Source organism: Thrips palmi, unplaced genomic scaffold (assembly GCF_012932325.1).
Source record: "Thrips palmi isolate BJ-2018 unplaced genomic scaffold, TpBJ-2018v1 HiC_scaffold_16, whole genome shotgun sequence".
In the NCBI taxonomy this organism is placed as follows: domain Eukaryota; kingdom Metazoa; phylum Arthropoda; class Insecta; order Thysanoptera; family Thripidae; genus Thrips; species Thrips palmi.
Window position 1 is genome coordinate 10,464,216 of NW_023144625.1, and position 22,563 is coordinate 10,486,778.

Here is a 22,563-nt window from a genome sequence, read left to right on the forward strand (position 1 = left end):
ATTTTTCAAAGACATTTCTGAGCGTTTCGGCCAACTTTGAGCCAATACTGCTCCCAAACTAAGACTGATAATCACACTCCGTAACAAAGGCATGCTAAAAGAAGGTCCAAAGACCAATTGCCCGTTGCAGGAGGACGAAATACCGCCTCGGGTCAGACGCAGTGGCTGCTTAAAATCGGCCCAAAACACGATTTTTCAAAGACATTTCTGACCGTTTTGGTAAACTTTGAGACAATACTGCTCCCAAACTAAGACTGATAATCACACTCCGTAACAAAGGCATGCTAAAGGAAGGTTCAAAGACCAATTGCCCGTTGAGGGAGCAAAATGCCCGCCTCGGATCAGACGCAGTGGCTGCTTAAAATCGGCCCAAAACACGACCCCAGCTACCTCGCCGCGACCCCTTAAAATTTTTTCGCGACCCCACTTGGGGTCGCGACCCTAAGGTTGAGAACCACTGCGCTAGGCACGCTGGGCGGCACGGCCAGGGCACGGCCGCGCGGGGCTTCAGGGCAGTAGTGCCAGTGTGGTGCCATCAGACTGATTCCGAGAGTCGTTGTCGTCGCTCCGTCTCCCTCGCACCCATGAGGCGTCCCCTGTAGCCGCGAGAGAGACAGAGCGACGAAAACGACTCTCGGTATCAGTCTGCTGTGCCGGTGCGGCGCCTGCCGGTAGGCAGATGCGTTTATACGTGCGTCCAGATGTCCCCGTGACAATGGTCACTGTGTGTATGTGTCTGTATGTGTCTGTCTGTCTGTCTGTCTGTCTGTCTGTCTGTCTGTCTGTCTGTCTGTCTGTCTGTCTGTCTGTCTGTCTGTCTGTCTGTCTGTCTGTCTGTCTGTCTGTCTGTCTGTCTGTCTGTCTGTCTGTGTCCGTCCGTCTGTCTGTCTGTCTGTCCGTCCGTCGGTCTGAGTGAGTGAATGATTGCGAACCGCCACGAGAGGCACCCATGCCATTACAGTGCAGCATTACTGCAACACTTTGTCGGTCTGTTGGCGCGCGGCGCGCTGCGTCGCTGCATCGGCCGGACAGGACGGCACCTCCATCCGTTTCCCCGGATCACGTTGACTCGGCATGGGAGCCCCACCACGTCCACCACGTGGAGGAGAAGAAGGAGGAGGAGGGGGCAAGCAGACGTCGTCGGTCCGGACCGGTCCGGACACAGCGGCCTGATCCCGAGCAGCGCTTTGTCGCTCTGTCTCGCTCGCTCTCGTGGGGCGTGCCGCGGGCGTGCGAGAGAGACAGAGCGACGGAGCCCAGTTCGGTGTCGGGCGCCGGCCGGCCGCAAACGCTCGGCGTGGCGTCCGCGAAGTCCGCGAACGCAGAGAGGAAGAGCAGAGCAAGTGGCATCGCGTCAACGGGAAGAAAAGTGCCGGCGGCCGCGGGGGTTGAACCGTTGAACCCGGGCCGCGTGGCGTTGTCGGAGGTCGAGCCGACGAGGCGGCGAGGCCAGCGGCTGCCCAGCAGACTGACTCCGAGAGTCGTTTTCGTCGCTCTGTCTCTCTCGCACTCGAGGGGCGACCCAGACAGGTGCGAGAGAGAGCGACGAGAACGACTCTCGGAGTCAGTCTGCTGCTACTGTACGGCGCGACGGCCCGCCGGGGCCCGGGGATGAGGGCTGCACTTACAGTGGCTGGACGGGACGGACGGCTCCACGGGATAAGGCAGCCAAAGAGCGACCACGGAGGAGAAGAGGTTGCCCGAACCGGTGAGAACTGGTTCCTTTGGTTCAATGCAGGACGATAGACAAGCAGCGCACCGAGCGGGGCGGGGCGGTGGTGGCAGCAGACGTTTCACAGGTGCAAAGCGCTGCGATCAAGTCGGCGCGCGCGGCGGGCGATGCTGGTGCCGCGATTCGCGGACTCACACAGACCACGCCGCTATACTTTGCCTGTGTCGTACCCCTACGCAACGCCCTTTGAGTGACAGAGAGATGCGCTGTTTGGAATTTAAAATGCTCTGCGGTTTGACTCCGGCCCAAAATCGTGCGGCCGCAATTCCGATAAACCGACCCACTTTTTATCTCGTTTTCCTCCCTGCTGCGTTCCGTTGTCGTTATTGTTGTTGTTGTCGTCGGCCTCCAGAGGCGTACGGACGGCGTACAGTGTACGCACGCGATGCAGCCGCGCTGCCAAAATAAACGCCCGGTGTGGGTTAACACGGTGGCGGTGCCGCGGTGCCGCTCAGTCGATGTATCGATTGGGAACAAAACGCTTCGCCAAGTGAGCGGGCGGGGCCGGGCGGGGCGGCACACTGGCGGCACACTGGCACACCGCGGTCGCGTTTCAGTTTCTCCCTCGGCCTTACAGTGTTGTCCGTCGCACAGTGGGTCAGAGGACCGGTGGCGGCAATCTAAATCTCGGACGCGTTTGAGCTCCAGAGTCGCTAAATGGGCGAGCGTGTGACCCCACCAATGGATAGCTCTCCGAACGGGGAATCCATTGGTGGGGTCACACGTTCAGTCCGAATCCTTTTCAGCGTCTGTGGAACTAAAAACCGAAAGTTTTGGCCTCTCCACCGGTTTTCTGATGACCAACTGTCGGTCCCCCGCGCGGGTGGGAGTCGCTAGAGGTGTCTCGAGGGCAATTATATTCTCTTCCTCGTCGTCGACCCGCCGGCCCGCCCATTCCACGCGAGGCTTTAAAATACAACACACACACGCACACACACGCGCGCACACACACACACACACACTCGGTTACGGACGGCCCCTCATCAAGGCGCTTCGCACACGCGAAACCGCAACCCTTATCTCCAGCAGGCCGCTGGCCGCCGCTGGCCGTCGGGTGGTGGCAGTGTGGTGGTACCCGGCAGGGGCGGCAGGAAGGGGTGGGCGATTTAATCACCGGCAGGGCGAGTCCGAAAACCGCTCTGTCCCTCTCGCACTCCAACGGGACGCCGGTGTGAGTGTGAGAGAGACGCTCTGCCGCTGTTCGAAATGACACCGCAGAGGAGGTCAAAGCAGGCACTGCTGCTGGGCAAACCCTTCCTCCCCTTACGTCAATCCGCGTGCATGCACTACAAACCTAACTGTCTACTAAGTACACACTTACAAATGCATGCTTGCAAGTACACACTTACAAGCGCATGCTTGACCCCGTATAACTCCATGCGTCAAGCATGCGTTGTAAGTGTGTACTTGCAAGCATGCGTTTGTAAGTGTGTACTGGCAAGCATGCGTTTGTAAGTGTGTACTTGCAAGCATGCATTTGTAAGTGTGTACTTAGTAGACACTTAGGTTTGTAGTGTGTGTGTGTGTGCGTGTATTTATTAGTGTACGCGAACAGAGACAACCTGTTCAAGTGCGAGAGAGAAACACACAGGTGCCGCGAGTAGCGACCTCACGCGCCGTGCGCATGCGCAGAGGTGGGGCCGGCGTCGCGTTTGTGCGCGTGTCTCTGTGAGTGTGTGTGTGTGTGCGTGTGTGTGTGCGTGTGCGCGTGTGTGTGTGTGTGTGTGTCGCGCGCGCTATCTGCCGGGTTGCCGGCACGCTACGGCCCTACGGTGGCGGTGGCAGCGGCGGCGGCGGCGGTAGCGACCGTGTCCTGTTGCAGACGACAGCGGCGGCGGCGGTGGCGGCCGATCCGAGCCGAGCCCGAGCGCGAGCCGAGCCGAGCCGAAGGCCCTCGCGCAGCGCCGAGCCGCGCCGGGCCGGGGTGTCGGCCGGGCTCGGAGCGCCGCCTCGCCTCGCCGCGAACGCCGCGAACGCGAACACACCGCCACACCGCCCGCGACGCTCGCTGCGAGCCGAACCACACCGCGACTCGCGACGTGACGCAGGCCTCTGCGAGGCAGCCAGGACGCCGCGGTCGCCAGCGAATCGCCAGCGAAGCCGGCGCCTCCGTCTTTGACGCCGTCTTTGACACGCCCTTGGACTTCCCTCCGCGCTCCACCGAGGCGGCCGAGGCGGTGGGGTGCGCGTCCGCCACGTGCCGGTGACCATCATGTCCGTATTCGTCTCCTGCTCCGAGTACTTGTGACGAACAGCCCGACGGGCACCGCGCGGTGCCTCTAGTGCAATTGAGGGAGAGGCCCAGTGAACTCGGCAGAGCAGGATTACGCCGCAAGTCCGCGTCTTTTGGAGTACCTGACGACTTCCCGCCGCCGCCATGCCTGAGGTAAGTCGAGTCGGCGGAGTGGAGTGATACGGAGCGAGCGCGGGGCGGTGTACCGGTACGCCGACCGCCGCCGCCGCCTTGGCCGCCGCGGCCGTGCGGGTCGGCCGGGTAGGGATTTGCATCTGCCTCCAAAAGCAGCCGCGTCGCCTAGAGTAGCTTCGCGCATCCCGGCGCCGTGCGTCTTTGCCAAAGCAAACCCAGAGGCGACCGCGCCGAGGCCCGGGGAAGTCCCCGTTACCCCACGCGGCCCGGTGCAGCACCCCGCCGACGGCCTGCTTGTGGGCGTAGGGCGCCGGGCCGGCGACGCCCACGAGAGAACGCCCCTGGCCGGCGGCATGCCATGCACGGGCGGGGGAGTCTTCGTGTTGACCTGTCAACGCCGGGAGCATGCCGTACATGACCGGGGGAGTCTCCGTGTTGACCTGTCAACGCGTGGCGATAGCGGCGGCGTCAGCAGCGCGAGGCGATAGTGCCCGGCGCGGTCCGCGGTCCGCGAACTGCGGCACGACGCGTTGACATTGAACTTCTCCTGTCAAAAGAGCGGTCGGCTCTGTCATGGCCAGCCAGGCCGCCGTATCAGATCTGTCGATTCTTTTCCACTATGATGACAGCAGGCGTGTGTGGTTGTGTGTGTGTGTGTGTGTGTGTGTGTGTGTGTGTGCGCGCGCGCGCGCGCGTGTCTGCCGCTGTATGTGTGCCTGTCTGCGAGACACTTCAGCCCCGAGGCGCGGCATGCAGTATTTGCCGTGCTCCGCGACGCGCGACGTGACATGCACACCGCGGGGCCCGTCCTTAAAGCCGCTGCGGCGTCGCGTCCCCACCCTCTCCTTCCTTCCGTGACCCCGGCGGCCCTGGCCTAGCCTCACAGTGCAGGAAGTGAGTGCGCCTCCGTTCGCGTAAACAAAAGGCGAGGCGTTGCTCACTTAAGCGCGGTCCCTGTTTTGGAACGCGCCGACGGCGGCAGAACGACCGAACGGCAGCGCGCGTTTCGACAGATTTCGGGCTGAGATGGCACCGTGCCGCGCCGGGTCGGCCCGGCTGGGGCGGGCTGGGCTGTTCGGCGACCGTCGGCGACGTACACGTCACACAGTGCGTGCCGACGGCGCGGCGGCGGGGCCATACCGCGGGTTGGCCGCGGGTGGCCGACGGCGACGATCCACGCAACCTTTCGCTGGCCCCGGTGCCCGCTAATGGCAGCGACCCGATCTCGAACAGCGCTTCGTCGCTCCGTCTCGCCCATGCCGCGCCCCGCAGTGGGCGTAGTGGTGCGAGAGGGACAGCGCCGCCACTGTCGTTGGGGTGATTCACGCGCCGGGCTCGCTGCTTCTGTCCCCCCGGCGCGGCAAAAATAGCGGAAAGAAAGGCCTTTGATAGATTACGCGACCACTTCGACATTTTCCGCGTGAGCGACGCGACGGCACTCTGGCGGTATCGGAGCCGAGCAGTTGTGGGCGGAAGGGCCGAAGTCGAAGTCGGTAGCGACTAACTCGTGGTCCAGCGGGCAGATTCCGGGGCACTGCTCTCATCGCTCTGTCTCTCTCGCACTTGTGGGGCAGTCCGTAAGGGAGCGAGAGAGACGGCGCTTGGAGTCAGCCGCGCTCAAAGTCCTCCGGGTTGGTGCTCCCGGTGTTCGCGGTGCTGCTGCCGGCCGGCGCCCCCGGCCACCGCCCCCGGCCACCGCCCCCGGCCACCCCCACGCGCTAGTCCTGCTGCTCCGCTCTACCCCATTTGCGCGGTGCGACTTGCACCTACCGGGGCCAGCGACCTCCGCCGCCTTCCTCCTCCGCCACGTCCGCCACGCGCAGAGCGGCGCAGAGCGGCGCAAGCCTCCCGCGCGCCCGCCCCCCGGTCGCCATGGCCGGAGTGACCCGCCAGTCAGCTGATGAACCCGCTCCATTCCTCCGGTGTCTCTCTCGCACTCACGGGGCGTCGCGTAGGCGTGCGAGAGAGACAGAGCGACGAAACAACCCTTCGGACCCTGCAGACTGATTCCGAGAGTCGTTTTCGTCGCTCTGTCTCTCTTGCACCTGTACCGAACGCCACGTGAGTGCGAGGGAGGCAGAGCGACGAGAACGACTCCCGGAATCAGTCTGCTGGCTGGTTGGAGGTTCGAAGGCACCGGATCGATGCGATGGCGGGGTTCTCGGCCTGCCTCAGGACGCGTACATGACGGGGCACTCGATTGACTCCTCGGCGATGTGATTTATCTTCCGGCGCCCATCTCCGCGTGGCGCCGCCGGCGGACGGATTCCGGGCCGCGTTTTGTCTCTCGCTCTCTCTCACCCCCACACGGAGCGCCCCACGAGTGCGAGAGAGACGCGCGGAGTCCGCCACCACCACCGCGCTTGTCTATCTATCTATCTGTCACTGCGGTGATAAGGGTGGCAGGGTTGGCGCCCCGCCGCGGCGGCCGGGCAGTGTGCCGGGCAGCAGGTTGACTCCGAACTCCTCGTCGCCCTGTCTCTCTCGCACTCGTGGGGCGACCCGCACCCGCAGGGTCCGCAGGGGTGCGAGAGAGCCGGCGGGGCTGGCGACAGGTGGCGTGGTGGTTCGTGGGAACGGCACGCGACGGCGTGTTGCGAGCCAGTCCTTTCCGTCGCTCTGTCTCTCTCGCACTCATGGGGCGTCCCGTGTAGGTGCGAGAGAGACAGAGCGACGAAAACGACTCTCGGAGCTGGCCGAGTAGCCTCCCATGGGGGCGGGGAGGCGATCCTTTCCCCAAAGTCGCCTGCACCGTCAACCCAACCCAGCAAGCGGGGCCGGCCCAGGCAGGCCGAGATAAGGACAAGTGGGTCAGAGCGGAGAAATTAATCAGCTGCAGGAGGAGATGGAGGAGCGGCCCGCCAGCTTGTTACCCCAGTCTCAAACCAGCGAAGTGCGCACACGGCCAATTCCGCAGACTGATTCCGAGAGTCTTTTTCGTCGCTCTGTCTCTCTCGCACCTGCAAGGGATACCCCAATGAGTGCGAGAGAGACAGGGCGACGAGAACGACCTCTCGGAGTGAGTGACGTTGACGGGAGGCGACACTGTCTCCGTTCAGGCTGGTTGCGAACGCCGTTCCGTCGCTCCGTCTCTCTCGCACGCTCCACGCGCCTCGTTCAGTAGCACTAGACAAAACAGCCGTCTGGTAGCGAGAGGGCCGGTAACGCGGGCATCGCGGCCGACAAGTCGGTAGCGGCGCGACGCGACGCCTTGTCTCCCTGTCTGTGGTACAGTGCGGTGCCACGCCGCGCCACGCCGCACCGCGGTCAGTATGCCACTTTAATGTTTTCGTTTCACGAGCGCGACGAGCGCACGCAGCTTCATTCAAGGTGGCAGAGCTAACCATTGCAGCATCCTGCGGCCGGCCACCACACGCGCGCGCGCGCGCGGTGTGTGTGTGTGTGTGTGTGTATGTGTGTGTGTGTGATGTGTGTGTGTGTGTGTGTGTGTGTGTGTGTGTGTGTGCGCGCGCGCGTCCATGTTAGTGTGCGTGAGTGTGTATACGTGAGCGGGGCGGACCGAAGGCAGGAACGGGCAGGAAGGACCGGTTATTCAGAGACCGCCGCGGAAAATTCGGGAATCCCCAGGGCTGCCTCAACTTGAACTTGAACATCTGGTTTTATCGTGGCGGTCGCGGCCGGTGCGGTCGGGCCGGCCGGCGGCCGGGCCAGTCGGGCCAGCCGGCCGTTGCCGAGGACGCGGGGCGCCGGCGCCGGCGAGGGCGAGGGCGGGGCGGGGCGGTCGGCCCTTCGGGTCCTTCGGGTCCTTCGGGTCCTTCGGGTCCTTAAGCGCCATGGGGCGTGGGGGGCGGTTCCACGCTTGTTGCCCGCGTAGTACACTGTACAGTACACTGGGGCGTGTCCGGCCGCTCTTTTCAGGCGAAGGGTGGTTGCTCCTTTCTGGAGGTAAATTGCCCAACTTTTGACTTTCCATGGGCTTGGCGCCGAACTCAGCCGCGAAATGAGAGGTTTGGGGTCTATGGCGGCCCTCGCCATAACACGCCCCTGTGCTTAAGGGGGGCGTGCCTTGCAGATTGCCTACCCGTCAGGCAGCAGGCTGATCGGCTGATCCCGAGAGTCGTTTCCGTCGCTCTGTCTCTCTTGCGCTCGCGGGGTACCCCGTAGAGGTGCGAGAGAGACAGCGCGACGGGGCAACTGCTCGCTGTGAGTGTACAGGACCGAGAGCAGGGCGCACCTCCGCCACGCCCAAGTCCGCGGCACTCGGCCGCCCTCAGTCGGAACACATTTAGAATTGGCGCGCCGTATTTTTAGAGCTTGAGTCAAGGGAAGAAAACTCTAGGCCGCCCCGCTGCGGCCCGCCGCCCTCGCCGCGCTGCGCGTCGCGTCGCGTCGCCCCTTTGACCCGCTGGACCGGCGCCCCGCCCAGCGCCCCACCCGGACGGTGACGTCACGGGGACCTGTTGAGTCCCTCCCGCCAGGGCCTGGGCCTGGGAGGCCTGCTCCACGCATGCTGCGCGGCCTGCCTCGTGCCATGCTTGGCCTCGACGCGAACGCAGCCCTGTCCGGGGCCGCGCGACCGCACACCTGGCGCCAGGACGACGCCGGCACACGCACACACACACGCACACACCACGCACAGTGGGCCAGAAGACCGGTGGAGGCGGCCAAAACTCCAGACGCGTTTTGAGCTCCAGAGTCACTAAGCAGGACTCGAATCGAGCGTGTGATCCCACCAATGGACTGCTCTCCGAACGAGGAATCCATTGGTGGGGTCACACGTTTGGTGCGAGTCCTGCTTTGCGACTCTGGAGCTCAAAACGCGTCAAGAGTTTAGGCCGCCTTTACCGGCCTTCTGGCCCACTGTGCCACGTCCCCTCTAGGCGGCGGAATTTTCCCGCCGGGGCGGAAGGACGGAAGGACGTCACGAGAGTTCCGATAGGGCGACGGCAAAGAAGGCAGACTCATTCCGCACAGCGTGCCGTCGCTCCGTCTCTCTCGCACGGAGCCCACAGGAGGGAGTGCGAGAGAGAAGTGCTGTGCAGGGCGACGGCCCATCTGGACCGCGATGAATCACTCTGGCGGTGCGGCGACGTCGCGGACGGCGGCGGCGTTACTCCACTGTTACTCCCGATTCCGGGAACGGCCTTGACGGCGTAGACGCGCAGACGCGCTCCCGTGTGCCTGTTGCTACGGCGGCGACCCGGCCGGCGGCAGCTGAGAGCGAACAGTGCTCTCGCCGCTGTCTCTCTCGCAGTCATGGGGCGCCCCGTAGGGTTGCGAGCGGTTGCGAGAGAGACAGGCCGACGGGAGCGCAGTGCGGGGTCTGGGTTTGGCCCGGCCGGCGGCTCACAGTGGACCAGAAGACCGGTGGAGGCGGCCAAAACTCAAGACGCGTTTTGAGCTCCAGCGTCGCTAAATGGGACTCGTATCGAACGTGTGACCCCACCAATGGATTGCTCTCCGAACGAGGAATACATTGGTGGGGTCATACGCTCGGTTCGAGCCCTGTTTAGCAGCTTTGCTGCTCAAAACGCGTCTAGAGTTTTGGCCGCCTCTACCGGTCTTCTGGCCCACTGTACGGCTGCCGGCGGCCAGTACGTCGCGGTGCACCTGATGCGGGTGCAGGAGTCCGCGGCCGGCCGGGCGCGGCCGTTTGTTTATGTAAGGCTGCTGCGTCGCCGCGCTGTCGCGGCCCGGCCCTGGCCAGGCCGCGGTTGTGTTGCATCCGTTATCGGAAACCAATCCGGTGGCGGGGCCGGCGGGGCCGGCGGGGCGCCCCGCGCGGTCACGGCTTGACGGCTGCATCCGGAGGCTCTCTGTGGACGCGATCCGGAGGCGGTCTATCTGCGTCAAACCGTCAGGAGCGCGCCGGCCCGCCTTTTAACATCGCCAACGTGCAGTGCATGCTGCTGCAGCCGCAAAGGCGTTTTCGACGCTCTGTCTCTCTCGCACCCATGAGTGCCGGAGAGACAGAGCGACGAAAGCGACTCTCGGAATCAGTCTGCTGCAGCGGTCGCCCGCAAGGTCGCCGTGCCGCGCTGCCGCCTCCACGTGCGTCCTGGCCGTGGCCGTGCCGTGGCCGTGCCGTGCCGTGTCGTCGATGACGCCGGCTTTCCATTTTTCAGTGCAAGTCCCCCGCGGCCGGCCGGCCAGCCGGTCAATAGCGGCACGCTCGCCGGCATTCGCGGGGCCGCGACCGCGACACTGGTAGGGGCACGTGGCCTGCCCGCCGCGCCGTCTCTCTCGCACGCCCACGGGCCGCCGCACGAGTGCGGGAGAGAGACGGAGCGACGAAAGCACTGCTTGGAATGGGCCCGCCGGTCGTCGTACGTAGCACCTCGGCGTCTTAGAACCTCCAGGCCAGTCGCCCCGCCGCCCCGCCCCGCCGCCCCGCCCCGCCGCCTCATAGACAAGGTCCCCATTGTGTTGGGCGTGCGGAGTTTCGACGCGGACAGGCGCCTAACAGGCAGGAGCTGCTTCTGCTTTTGAGGTGGCCAGGCCGGCCACGCCCCGCCACGCCCCGCTTCGCGGAGCCTCAAGCCCGCCGCCCGGATCCAAAGAGTTTATTTCCGTGCCGTGGCGTGCCATGCCGTCGTGCCGTGTGGCGCCACGCGGTGAACCGCCAACAGCCCCGAATGGCACGGCCGGCACGGCCCCAGAGGGACGTCCCTTATGACGTCATCCGCTGATCTAGATAGAGGTCGCTCGGCAACGCACGCGTATACACACTCTCTCTCTCTCTCTCTCTCTCTCTCTCTCTCTCTCTCTCTCTCTCTCTCTCTCTCTCTCTCTCTCTCTCTCTCTCTCTCTCTCTCTCTCACACACCAGGCGACACAGAGTCATCCACTCTCACGCACGGCGCTCTGCAGATCCTCCCCTCCCTGCCGTCGGCACCGGGCGAGTCGATTGCGGGGTATTGCACGTGATGGCGAGCTTAGCTCGGACGCCTTCCCTTAATGAAGCGCTGCTTTCGACGCGCGGCGCGGCGCCTCTCTGCAACTTTGTCGCTTATCTTAATCCCGAGTAGTAGTAATAATAATGCATCCGGGTCGCACAGTGTATTGAAGCCGATCGATTCGGAAGAGGCGTTTCGTCGCTCTGTCTTTGTCGCACTCATCGGGCTCTCCTTGACTCTGGATGCGTTTTGAGCTCCAGAGTCACTGAACGGAACTCGAACCAAATGGGTCACCCCATCAATGGATTCCTCGTTCGGAGAGCAATCCTTTGGTGGGGTCGCACGTTCGGTTCGAGTCAGAACGCGTCTAGAATTTTGGCCGCCTCCACCGGTCTTCTGGCCCACTACTGTGCGCCGCGCCCCGCCTCCCTCTAGGCCGTGCAAAGCGCGCGAGGTCTCGGGGTCGGCCGCGGCGTGGCCGGCACGGTCCGAAGCGAGGCGCGGGGTCATCCCTTTATCAGGTGTAATCCGCAGACAAGACTCGCGAGACGCCTGGCCACGCCTGGCCGAAGCCGAGCCGCCTTGTTCGGGACGCGGCTCGCTCGAACCGGTTCCGCTGCCGAGCGATGCGATCTCTGTCTCTCTCGCACTCACGGGGCTCTCCGTAAGGGTGCGAGAGAGACGGAGCGACTCGACTGTCCGTCCACAATCGCCCGGCCCTCGGCCCGGCCCGTTCGGGGCGGCCCAGGGGGAAATCACTGTGAATTTCGGCGTACAAGTCATGTGAATTTCAGTCCAATTTTGATGAATTTCAGTCGAATTTCGATGAATTTTAGTCGAATTTTGATGAATTTTAATGGATTTTACATGTTTGATGAATTTTGGTGTGCAAATTTGGCTGGAGTTATTTCGTCGCGTTACCAATTCGGAGGGGGAGTGCACGACGACGGGATTTGATAGCTGTTCGCCGGGGGTTGTTTGGCGGACTTTCGTCCTAAATCGAAGGATCCTTTCCCCGTCAAGTGAGGGCCGGCGGGCCGGAGCGCCGCGGTCGGCCGCGGAGCAAGCCCCTGACGTCGGCGTCCAGGCCACTGGAAGCCTGCTCGGGTAACCGGCCGCACAGCTGGACAGACTGCCTGCGTGGCTGCCTGGATGGCTGACTTGGCTCCGCTTGGCTCTGAGCTGTGCTAATAGCGAATCCGGCTAGGAGTGAGCGCGTGTTCAGCAGCAAGCGTGCGCATGCGCTTGCCAGGCGGCTCAGACTCATTCCGTCAGAACTGTCTCTCTCGCACTCATCAGGCGATCCGCAGGGGCGCGAGAGAGACAGAGCGACGGAACGACTATTCGGAACGGCTGTGTGCAGACCGGCCGGCCGGCCGGCCTCAGACTGCCCCAGACTGCCAGAGACGCGCTTCTCGGAATGGCAAGTATTTTCTGTCACAGCACACTGCAGGCACACTGCAGGCGTGACGGGAAGAGCGATATACAGTGGCGATGACGTCTAATGACGTGCATGCTGCTGCTCTGCTGACGCCACTCTGCGAGCGCGGGCGCTTTGGCTCGCTTCGGCCCGCCGGGCTCCCTACAGTGGCGCGCGCAGCAATTTTGAAAACGGGAGGCCAAGCCATGCTTTCTGCCTGCGTTCAGGCGGAGTGTGTCGCGGTTTGCCTACCGTCCAGGCGGCTGTCGAGTTCCAACGGACGGGCCTTGCGTGACCTCTTTCCCTCGGCGCACACTACTGCACTCTGGTACTACAAGGCTCTCCACTCAGGACTAGAGAGACTCAGGGGGAGCGACACCTCAGGAGGCTGAGACTCACTGAGACCAAAGTGTGGTTGCACCAGGGTTGCAAGGGTTGGCGGCCGGGGGCGCTAAGACCGTGCCGAACTCTTTCAAGTGTCGTCGAGGTGTCGTCGCTGCAGACTGATTGGGAGAGTCGTTTTCGTCGCGCGGTCTTTCTCGCGCCCGTGCGGGACCCCTCTTGAGTGCGAGAGAGACAGAGCAATCAGTCTGCTGGCGGGCACGGCATGGCGGCCGTCGCCGTGGGACCTTTCCCACGAGCACGCCGTTTCGGATAGGTCAAGACTCCGTTGTCCTTGTCGTGTCACCACACCACCAAGCCGGCGCGGCGTTGGCACCACGAACTACACCTCCGCAGCGTCGCCCCCTGCCTCTGGGTGGCGGGAGAGCACGGGGAAAAGCCATGCGAAAAGTTTCAACCGCACACTACAAAGTTAAATCAGTGGGCGTGTGCGTACAGCCCCCATCATGGTCAAACAAGGAGAGACTGAAGTAGTTATCCCGGCCAAGCTTCGGTGGGCGCGCCGCGTCGCCGCCAGCCCCACCTAGTCCCACCCGGACGTCGGTGACCCGGACGTACTCGCCAAAGCCGCCGACGGAGGGCTCCAGGGACCCTTCGCTGCCCTGGCTGCCCTTCGCAGAGCTGCCGGAGTTCGCCCCCACCCCCAAACCTACGCTTCCTGACCCCGCCCCACCCTCGCCCCTGCACCGGTTGCCGACCCGGGCGTTGCTCCCGCTGGGGGTGGGAGAGAGAGAGAGAGAGAGAGAGAGAGAGAGAGAGAGGGGGGGGAGGAAACGAGACGGGCAGACAGGCAACTCAACCCGCCGAAAGGGTGTACTTCTTGGCGAGCTCCAGCGCGACGGCCGCCTCTCCGGCAGTCCGTGCAGGCGGCGGCAGTGCTGCAGGCTTGCACGGGCAGGGCGACCAGGGCGACGTCGCCGGCAACGGGGGAGGCCGCGGCCGCGGAAGCCGTGGAGGGGGTGCCAGCAGCGCCAGCAGTGGCAGCCAATGGGGTGGCTTCAAAAATCCAGATCGGAGCAGTTCTGTTGCAGCCAGAGCTGCTGCCTGGCCTGCCCGGCCTGCCGCCTGCAGCTCCCTCGCTGCTCGGCGCGCTGCTAGCATGGCATGGCCATGGCTAGCATGTCGGAGGGCCGGCCGGCAACTATCGCGGTGGTGCTATCGTTGTAGCGGGGGAGGAGGGGAAGGGGAGGGGAGGGAGGAGGGGGGGAATGGCGTGGCGTTCCCTACCGGTACGAGGCGCTGCGAACTGCAAACCCCCAACAAACCCCGGCCGCCCATGCTTTGGCACTGCTTTGGCCGTGCTTTTGGCCGCTCTCCGCTCTGGTTCTCTGCTTTTTCACCGACTGACTGCGGCCACGGCCCGCTCTGCTTTGTTGGGCCGGTCTAGTGTAAACACGCTCACCGGCCCACTTTCGACGCGGCGCTCGCCCTCGCCGTCAAGCAGCCCCAGCAGCAGCCCGAGTCCCAACAGCTTCGTCGCTCTGTCTCGCTCGCACCCGCGCGGGATGCCCCACGAGTGCGAGGGAGACAGACAGCTGTTGGGAATCATCCTGCAGCAGGCAGCGCTTGCGAGTGTAGCGGCACGGCCTCGGACTCGGCGGCATGGCCACGCCGGGGATCCTTCCCGGGCGCCGCGTCGACAGCTCTCTTCAGGGCCCCCGAGGCCTTCTGCTTCAGGGCCTCAGGTGGGCGCGGTGGCGTCAGCTCTGTTGCCACGGCGGCCCGGCCACGGCGGTCTGGGCGTGGGTGCCGGGGTGCCAGTCGTTCACCCCTTCTGGGCTTAGCGGTCCTGGCGGCGTGGCGGACCCGGCCCAGCCTTTGAGGCAGATTCCATGTTTGCCCGCGGCCGCGCGGGGCACCTCCAGCAGGCTGCTTCCGGACAGGTCTCTCTCTCTCCTTCTCTCTCTCTCTCTCTCTCTCTCTCTCTCTCTCTCTCTCTCTCTCTCTCTCTCTCTCTCTCTCTCTCTCTCTCTCTCACACGCGGGACGCCCCATGAGTGCGAGAGAGGCAGAGCTACGAGAACACGGTTCGGGATCAGGCTGCCGCCCCGCCGGGGCACCATCGCCTTGATGGATGGCGACAGGCCACCCAATACTCCTTGAGGAAAATGCGACGCAATCACTGGCAAAGCCAGGCAAAGCTAGCAGCGCCAATCATTGGCCGTGCTCCACACGCCGGGACGCCGGGGAACCGGAACACTGCGGCTTTCCTCCACTCGCGCCTTGTGCTTCTGCGTTCTTCTGCCAGTCACTGCGCGGCCGTGTCTATGCTGCTGTGCTTGTGTGCGCGTGTGTGTGTGTGTGTGTGTGCGCATGTGTACATGTGTGTGTGTGTGTTTGCGTCTCGCAGTTTATTCTGGCTGCAAATCTTTAGCGGCGCTATCTGGCCGTCGTCGCCCCACACTGGCGGCGGGGTGTCTGTCGCTTGATTCCGAAGGATGGCTTTCCGTCACTCTGTCTCTCTCGCGGCCCTAAGGGGCGCCCCATGCGTGCGAGAGAGACAGCGCGATGAACGAGGAATGAGGCGGCAGGCAGGGCAGGCCCGAGGCTGCAGCGGCATGCCGCCCCGGCGCGGGGTGCAGCCTAGACGTTGACGGCCTAGGCGGCCAAGACGACGCGCCGACGCGCCTCGGCGTGGTCGTGACGAGCTCTTTCAGGCCTTCGGGCCTTCGGGCCTTCGGGCGATAACGGCGAGTGATAAGCCCCGCGGCGTGGGCCGGCCGGGCCGGGCGGCGCTCCATACATCGATTGTCGAAAAGGAAAAGCCTTCGCGTTATGTCCACGTTCGGCGCGTTCCGCCGGGATCCGCCCGATCCGCCCCGCCGGGCCGCCAGGCCGCCAGGCCGCCAGCGCGGGTCGCTTGGACGACGCCGGCACGCCGGGCACGCCGGCCGCGCAATCCGATTTGCCGCATCCACCGCGGGGCCGCGGCGGGGCGTGTTTTGATCGGGCGGGGCCGGGGCAGGGCCAGGACGGGGCCGGGGGGTTGAAGGGCGTGCACAGCCCGGCACAGCGTGGCCTCGGCCTGCCTCGGCCTCGGCGCCGTGGTTCGGTTCGAAGGGAGCCGGGCAGGGCCGCGAGGCCGGGCCAGCCAGCCAGCCCAGCCAGCCCTATGGTATACTCAGTCCGGTTCGCACCGGTTCAGCCCTCCACCCCACCCTTACGCGCGTCGTCCGCTCCCGCTCCCCCTCGCGCTCCCCGCGCCCTCCCCCGGCCTCGCCCCGACCCTCCCCCTCGCCGCGGCACACAGAGCAGGCTCCAAGGCGTTCAGGCCGCTTTAACGTGGTTTGTTGTGGTTCGTATGGGGCCCGGCCTGCCCCGACGAGGCCCCGGCCCCGAGGTGTGAGTTACATCACCGGCAGGGCTTCGGTGGCTTGCCGCGGCGCCGCTGGCCAGCGCGGTGCTGCCGGGACATGCTGCAGCTCCGGCTGGAGGACAAGCTCGTCGAGCACCACGTGGACCGCTCGCCGGGCCGGCGGTGTGGCGGGGCGGGGCGGGGCCAGGCGGCGCGGCCTCCGAGTCCCAGGCGACAGAGGCGGGGTCTGGGTCTTTAAACCTCTTTATCAGCGCCAAATTGCAGCGAAACGGGCGGGCCGAGGGCCGGGCGTTCTGCCCGAGCGTTCAGGCCGATTAGGCGGGCGGGGCGGGGCGGACGAGGCTATTCAGCCGCTCGGGTGACACTCCGTGCCGGTTACGCTGCGCGCCGCAGCAGAGCTGTCTGGCTGTACGTAGCGCAGCCAGTCAAAAGAGGCGATTTCAATTTAAATCTATCGAAAATGATGGTGGCGGTTGGTAGTGTGCCCGCGGAGTCCGTTGCCCGTGGCGGCGGCCTCGAGGGAGTGAAGGCCGTGCCTGCTTAGCCACCCCCGGTCACGCGGCCACCGGCCACGCCCGATGCCCATCACGCGGAGCCGGGCGCCACCCCGTCGCGCCCACCCCCGCAGCCCGCAGCGCGCCCCGAGGCCTCGTTGTAGACTGATTCCGAGAGTCGGTTTCGTCGATCTGTCTCTCTCTCTCGAAGGGTGCCCCGTATTGTTGCGAGAGTGAGACACACAGGGTCGAAAACGACTCTCGGCATGAGTCTGCTGAGGATCGCTGGCCGCCGTGCCGTTGGGTAGAGTCCTATAGGACTCCTACTGGAGGACTCTACCGGTGGGTAGCCGCGGCCGGTCACCGCCACGGACGCCACGAACGCGCCGCGATGGCCCAGCAACCAGCGTCCCTCTCCTGTTCCTCTGGCGAGCTGCGCGCGCTGCGCGAGCACAGCCTCGCTTTCCGGAGACAGCTGGAGCGGCGTAGAGCGGCGTAGAGCGGCTCGGCGTCCTTGACTTCCTTGCCTCTCCTCCCCGCGGGCCGCGCGGCCGTGCGGCTATCCCAGCGCGGCCCCGAGGCCAGCCCGCCGGCAGGCCAGGCGGATGCCGACAGTCCTTTGCGTCGCTCTGTCCCTCTCGCACCTCTGCGGGACGCCCCATGAGTGCGCGAGAGACAGAGCGACGAATGCGACTCTCGGAATGAGTCTGCTGGTCCCAAAGGACACACATCGCGCGCTTCCGTTGATGCTCGCAGCCGAGGCTGAGCTACGCAGGACGCCGAGTTCGGCGCCGGGCCCGGCGTCCGCTCAGCCGAGCCGCGAGCGTCGGGCAAGCACCGCGACTCAGCGCTCGGCGGCGAGGGCACGCCGCCACGTTACTAATAGAAAGCATTCGACTGGGTTATCGTCGCGGATAAGGCGGTGGGATTAGGTGTAGGTGGGCCGGGCGGGCGCCTGCCTACAGTGCAGCGGCCCTGGCCTTGCGAGCGCCGTGCGTCCCGTCGCCGCCGTGCACGTACGAGTCTAGTTTGTCTAATCTAGTTTGCCTCGCCCAGTGCCAAGCGCGGAGCGCGGACCCAGAATTTTCCTAAGAAGCCGTGACTCTTGCCTACATAGGGCAAAGTAGTGATTGCTGCCTACCTTCCATGCGGCCTATCTAGTCCCGGAGGTCATTGCCCCTCCTCTAAATCCGCGCCTGTCCGCGTACCAGGCCGTGGCCAGGGCGCCGGGGGAACTTGGTCCGCGTGGCATGGCGTCGCTTGGCGGATCCGCGTGTGCCAATGCCAGTCCCCTTGCTGCGTCGCCTCGCTGCCCGCGACCCGTCAGGGGCGTGCAAGACCTGGCAAGACGCATCCAGGAAGGGGAGGCCGAGGGGTCTTTGACTCCCACCCCACAGCAGCTAGATAACCGCCTGTAAGGCAGACAAGACACTAACCATACTTTGCCCCTGTAAGTGGTCATAGGTACTACTTCGCCCCCTTTTCCCAGGCTGCCCCTGGATCCGCCCCTGGCCGGGCGTGGGTGTGGTTCGCGGGTGGCTGCTCCATGCGCCACCCTGTCCCGCCGCGTCCCGCTGCTGCTGCCGGCGGTTCCCTTTTCCCTTCCCTGTTCCCCGACGCGTTCCCGCCGGCGGTTCTGTCCGGTTCTCCAGCCGGCGGCCGGCCGGCGTTGCCCGGCGTATCGATTCAAGCGAAGACGGCGTGGTGCGGCGCGCTGCACAGTGTGCCGGCTGATGCCGAGCAGGGAAGCCCCGCCGCTCCGTCTCTCTCACACTCACGGGGCGCCCCGTGAGTGTGAGAGAGACGGATGACTGGCGGCCCTGCGAATTACCGCCACGAGCCACGCCAACCTGGGCGGGTGCTCGTTATCTCCAACTAGAGCTAGAGCCTGGCCGCGCCTAGCCGCCTCTAGTACCCTCTGGCGGGGCGGGCGGCGCGGCGGGCGGCAGCTAGCGGCAGTTTACTGACCTCTCGGCCCCAGCCAGGCCCGGCACACCGGCCGGCCCGGCCAGCAGGGGGCGGGGCAGTGCGGGGCTCAGCACGCCAATCCACGCGCGCGAATACGAATAAATTAAAATGTTAAACGGCGTACGCGTCGCCCTGGGTCGCCCTGCCGCGAGCCGTAAGGGTGGGCGGGGGATGCCGACTCCTGCCCTTTCACAGTGGGCCGATTCCAAAAAGTCCTATCGCCGCTGACTCTCTCTCTCGAACCCTTGCTGGACGCCCGATGGGTGCGAGAGAGTCAGAGTGAGGATTGTGTCTTCTTCCGGGTGTGGGTCTGTCAGACAGAGACCTGCCACTTCGTGGAAATCAGTCTGCCGGCCCCACGTGGCTCTGGCACCACGCCGCCACGGCAGTGCACTGCCACGCAGCCCGATGATCACCACAGAGCCAGAAAATAGAAGGAGCTCAAAACGCGTCCAGAGTTTCGACCGCCCACTGGTCTTCTGGCCCACTGTGTGGCGGGACGCCCTGCGGACCTTGTGCAAGTGTGCACGGCCGACACATGCAAACACCATGCAGCTGTCGCACTGCTGTCGCCGGGCCGGACGGACGGCCGGCGCGTGCCCAGGCCTCGGCCGCTTGGCCGCTCGGCCCACGTGGCGGAAAGCGCAGTGGAAAGCCGTTCGGAAAACGCGGTGGAAAGCCGGACGGAAAGCGCGGTACAAAGCCGGACGGAATAAACCCGGCTGGAATCCGGTTGGTAACCCTATTTGGATCGAGTGCCGCCGCGGCGCTCGCGTCGCACAGCGTCGCACACCTTGACGCGAGCCTTGATGATGTTGTCGGCGTGGCCGCGCGCGGCGTGGCGCTTTGCGTGTCATATGTGATACCGACCGACCGCTTCTCACTGCCCCTCTCCTACTCACACACTGCGTCGCACTGCGTACATACTTCGTACTTTGTTACGCGTAATGATGATGATGATTGCAGCTAATTGGCTCGCGGCGCTGTAGTCTGATCCCGTCTCTCTCGCACTCATGGGGCGTCCCGTATAGGTGCCAGAGAGACAGAGCGACGAAAACGACTCTCGGAATCAGTCTGTTGCCGCTCATTTGACTCATTTGCGGTGATTGGGCCGCGCGGACACTCCAGGCAGGATGAAAGGAGAGGGGAAGGGGGGGGGGGAGGGGGAGGGGGAAGGGGGAGGGGGGGGGGAATGACAATATTTTGGCAGCGCCGTCCTCTTTGGCCGCGATCCAAGCCGCGCGTGCCGCCCGCGTGCCGCCGCGGTCACCTCACCGCCTGTCGCCGGGTCGCCGCCGGTTCCAAAGGGTCGCTCCGTCTCTCTCGCACCCCTTACGGGACGCCCCATGAGTGCGACAAGGACGGTGCGACGAAACTCTCCTTTGGAATCGGACGGCGCTGCTGCTCACTTCTTTCCAAAGGAATATTGTGAGGAGGGCCAGTGGGCCAGATGACCCAGGACTCTGGAGCTCAAAACGCGTTTAGAGTTTTGGCCGCCTCCACCGGTCTTCTGGCCCACTGTGGACCGACGTGGCGATGACGGGGTCGGGACCATTCGCGCGTCCTGCGAGTCCCGATTCCAAACGGTGCCACTTCGTCGCTCTGTCTCTCTCGCACTCATGAGGCGCCCCGTAAGGGTGCGAGAGAGACAGAGCGACGAAGCGGCAGCGTGCGGAATGGGCCGCCGCCCGGCGCGCCTTGTCATGGTGGCGGAGTCGTGCACCCAGCGCTTTCGACGCTCTTCGCTCCCTTACGGGACACCCCGTGAGTGCGAGAGAGACAGAGCGACGAGAGCAGTGCTCGGCATCAGCCTGCAGGTGGCGGTGAGGTGGGCCCGCCTTGCCGCCTTGGGGCCGCGAGGCGCTGATAAGAAAGAATGTGACTTTGCGAGGGACGAGGGACGAACGCGGAGGTACCGTCGTGTGTGCCACACTGCGGACTGTAAGGACTGTAAGGACTGCGGACTGCAGCGCTCTGAATGCGTCGAAACTATTTTTTTGTCGTTTGGCCCATTCGCGTGCATCTCTCCGAACGCAAACGCTCGGCGAGAAATAAGACCGTCACGACCGTCATGAAAACGGTCGTTTCCATAGGCGTCTGCCGGCTGGGCGTTGCCGCCGTTTTGCGCATTTCAGCCTTCCAGCGCGGATGTCCTGGCCCCATGGCACGTGTGGCGGGGCGGGGCGGGGCGGGGCGGGGCGGCCAAGGCGTGCTCCCCCGCGCATAGTAATGGCCGCCTCGTCTACACCGTGCCGCGGGAACTGTACTTCAATTTGGCCCCGCCCGCCTTGCCTTCCATTTTTGTTAGAAAAAGTCCCCTTCCGTCCCGGGTGCCGCTTATTTCGCGGAGGCCGCCAGAGCTGCCAAGGCCGCCAAGGCCCTGGTGGTGCTAACTGCCGCCACGGACCCCTGCAGGATCGCGGGGTCTCTCTGCTGCCTCCTAACTACAACCGATTATCTAAATTCCCCTCGCCCCTGCACCGGGCACCAGAAAAGTGAGATAAGCGCTTGCAGTTGGAGGTTCGCTGCACGTGCACGGCGACGGACTGCATGGCAGCGAGCTCGACACGAAGAATGGGTTTCCGGCCAAGGCGCTGCGGGTGGCGCCAGCACACTGCCCCAGCGCGCCGGCAGGCGGACTCCGAACAGTGCTTTCGCCGCGCTGTCTCTCTCGCACTCATGGGTCTTCCGCGTGCTTCCGCATGGGTGCGAGAGAGACAGAGCGACGACACGCGGTGCGGGCGGCGCCAGGTAGCGCCTCCGCAGTCATTAGTCGGATCGACAGGTCTTTTTATCGGTGGGGGAAACTTCCCGCGACAACGCGCCGACCCGGCGTGGACGCCCCCGCGTACGCCACGCCTCGCCTCGCCTCGCATGTCGATCGAAAATCGAAGCGAAAACCGAATGAGCCAACAATGAAATGGATCCGCCCTTGGCCTGTGCGGCTGGTACCGGGCCCTTCCTCGGGCGGGGCGGAGAGACGTGTCAGGGACGCGCTGGCCAGCAGAGCGATGCCGAACATCGCCTCTGTCTCTCTCGCACTCATGGGGCAGTCCGCACAGGTGCGAGAGAGACAGGGCGACGAAACGCGCCGCGAAATCAGTCCGCAGGACACTGCGGCCAGGCCCTGCCTTGGCACGACCTTGCCGCCATTGTTGTCCAGCCGGTCGGCTTGGCGGCACGGCAGTGGGGCTTCGCTAGACCTGGAACCTGGAACCTAGAGCTTGGAAACGCAGAACGCGCGAGGCCGGCGCGCGAAGGGTTGCATACCTTGCAGGCTGGCCGCGCAGCAGCCGCAGTCTGCCACTGAGGACGCCGACGCTACCGCACTGCACAGGTCCACGGAGTCCACGGCAGCCAGGAGGCGCTACAGGGTCGCCAACTGTTGATGCTGGCGGAGCCCAGCAGAGCCAAACACCGCCTGGGGGCTGATTCCGAGCAGTGCTTCTACCCCTCTGTCTGTCTCTCTCTCTCTCTCTCTCTCTCTCTCTCTCTCTCTCTCTCTCTCTCTCTCTCTCTCTCTCTCTCTCTCTCTCTCTCTCTCGCAGTCGTGGGGCGTCCCGTAGGGCAGACGGAGACAGAGCGACGCAGCACTGTTCGGAATCGGCTTGCTGTTGCTGTGTCGGGTGGCGTCTATTTCGGCAGTGGCCGCTGCAGCAGGGCGGACGGCGGGTCTGTCCAGCCGGGGATGGTGCTGCAGACTGATTCCGAGAGTCGTTTCCATCGCTCTGTCTCTCTCGCACCTATGTGGAACACCGCATGAGTGCGAAAGACACAGAGTGACGAGAACGACTCTCGGAATCAGTCTGCTGGCGCCCGCCCCCGAGACCGTCCTCGCCGCCGCTCCCTCCCCTGGCGCCGTGGTGCCGGCGCCGGCGTCCCTGTCGGCTTGCCACCGCCACGTTCACATAAATTCCAGTGTGGACGTACCAGGACGCACCGAGCAGGCCATAACATTGAATGATTCATGCCGGTCTGCCGGGTCCGGGTTCGAGTCCTCGCGACGGC

General features: G+C 64.7%; 1 protein-coding gene across 1 annotated transcript in view; it reads left to right on the top strand.

Annotated features, from left to right (window-relative positions):
- Positions 1-3,716: 3,716 nt before the first annotated feature.
- LOC117641999 (sodium/potassium-transporting ATPase subunit alpha-like) overlaps positions 3,717-22,563 on the top strand; it is a 29,533-nt gene continuing 10,686 nt past the window's right edge. Inside the window, exon 1 of the mRNA XM_034379733.1 lies at positions 3,717-4,118. Coding sequence (XP_034235624.1) covers positions 4,110-4,118 — 9 coding nt within the window. The 5' untranslated portion in view covers positions 3,717-4,109. The remainder of the gene's footprint in view (positions 4,119-22,563) is intronic.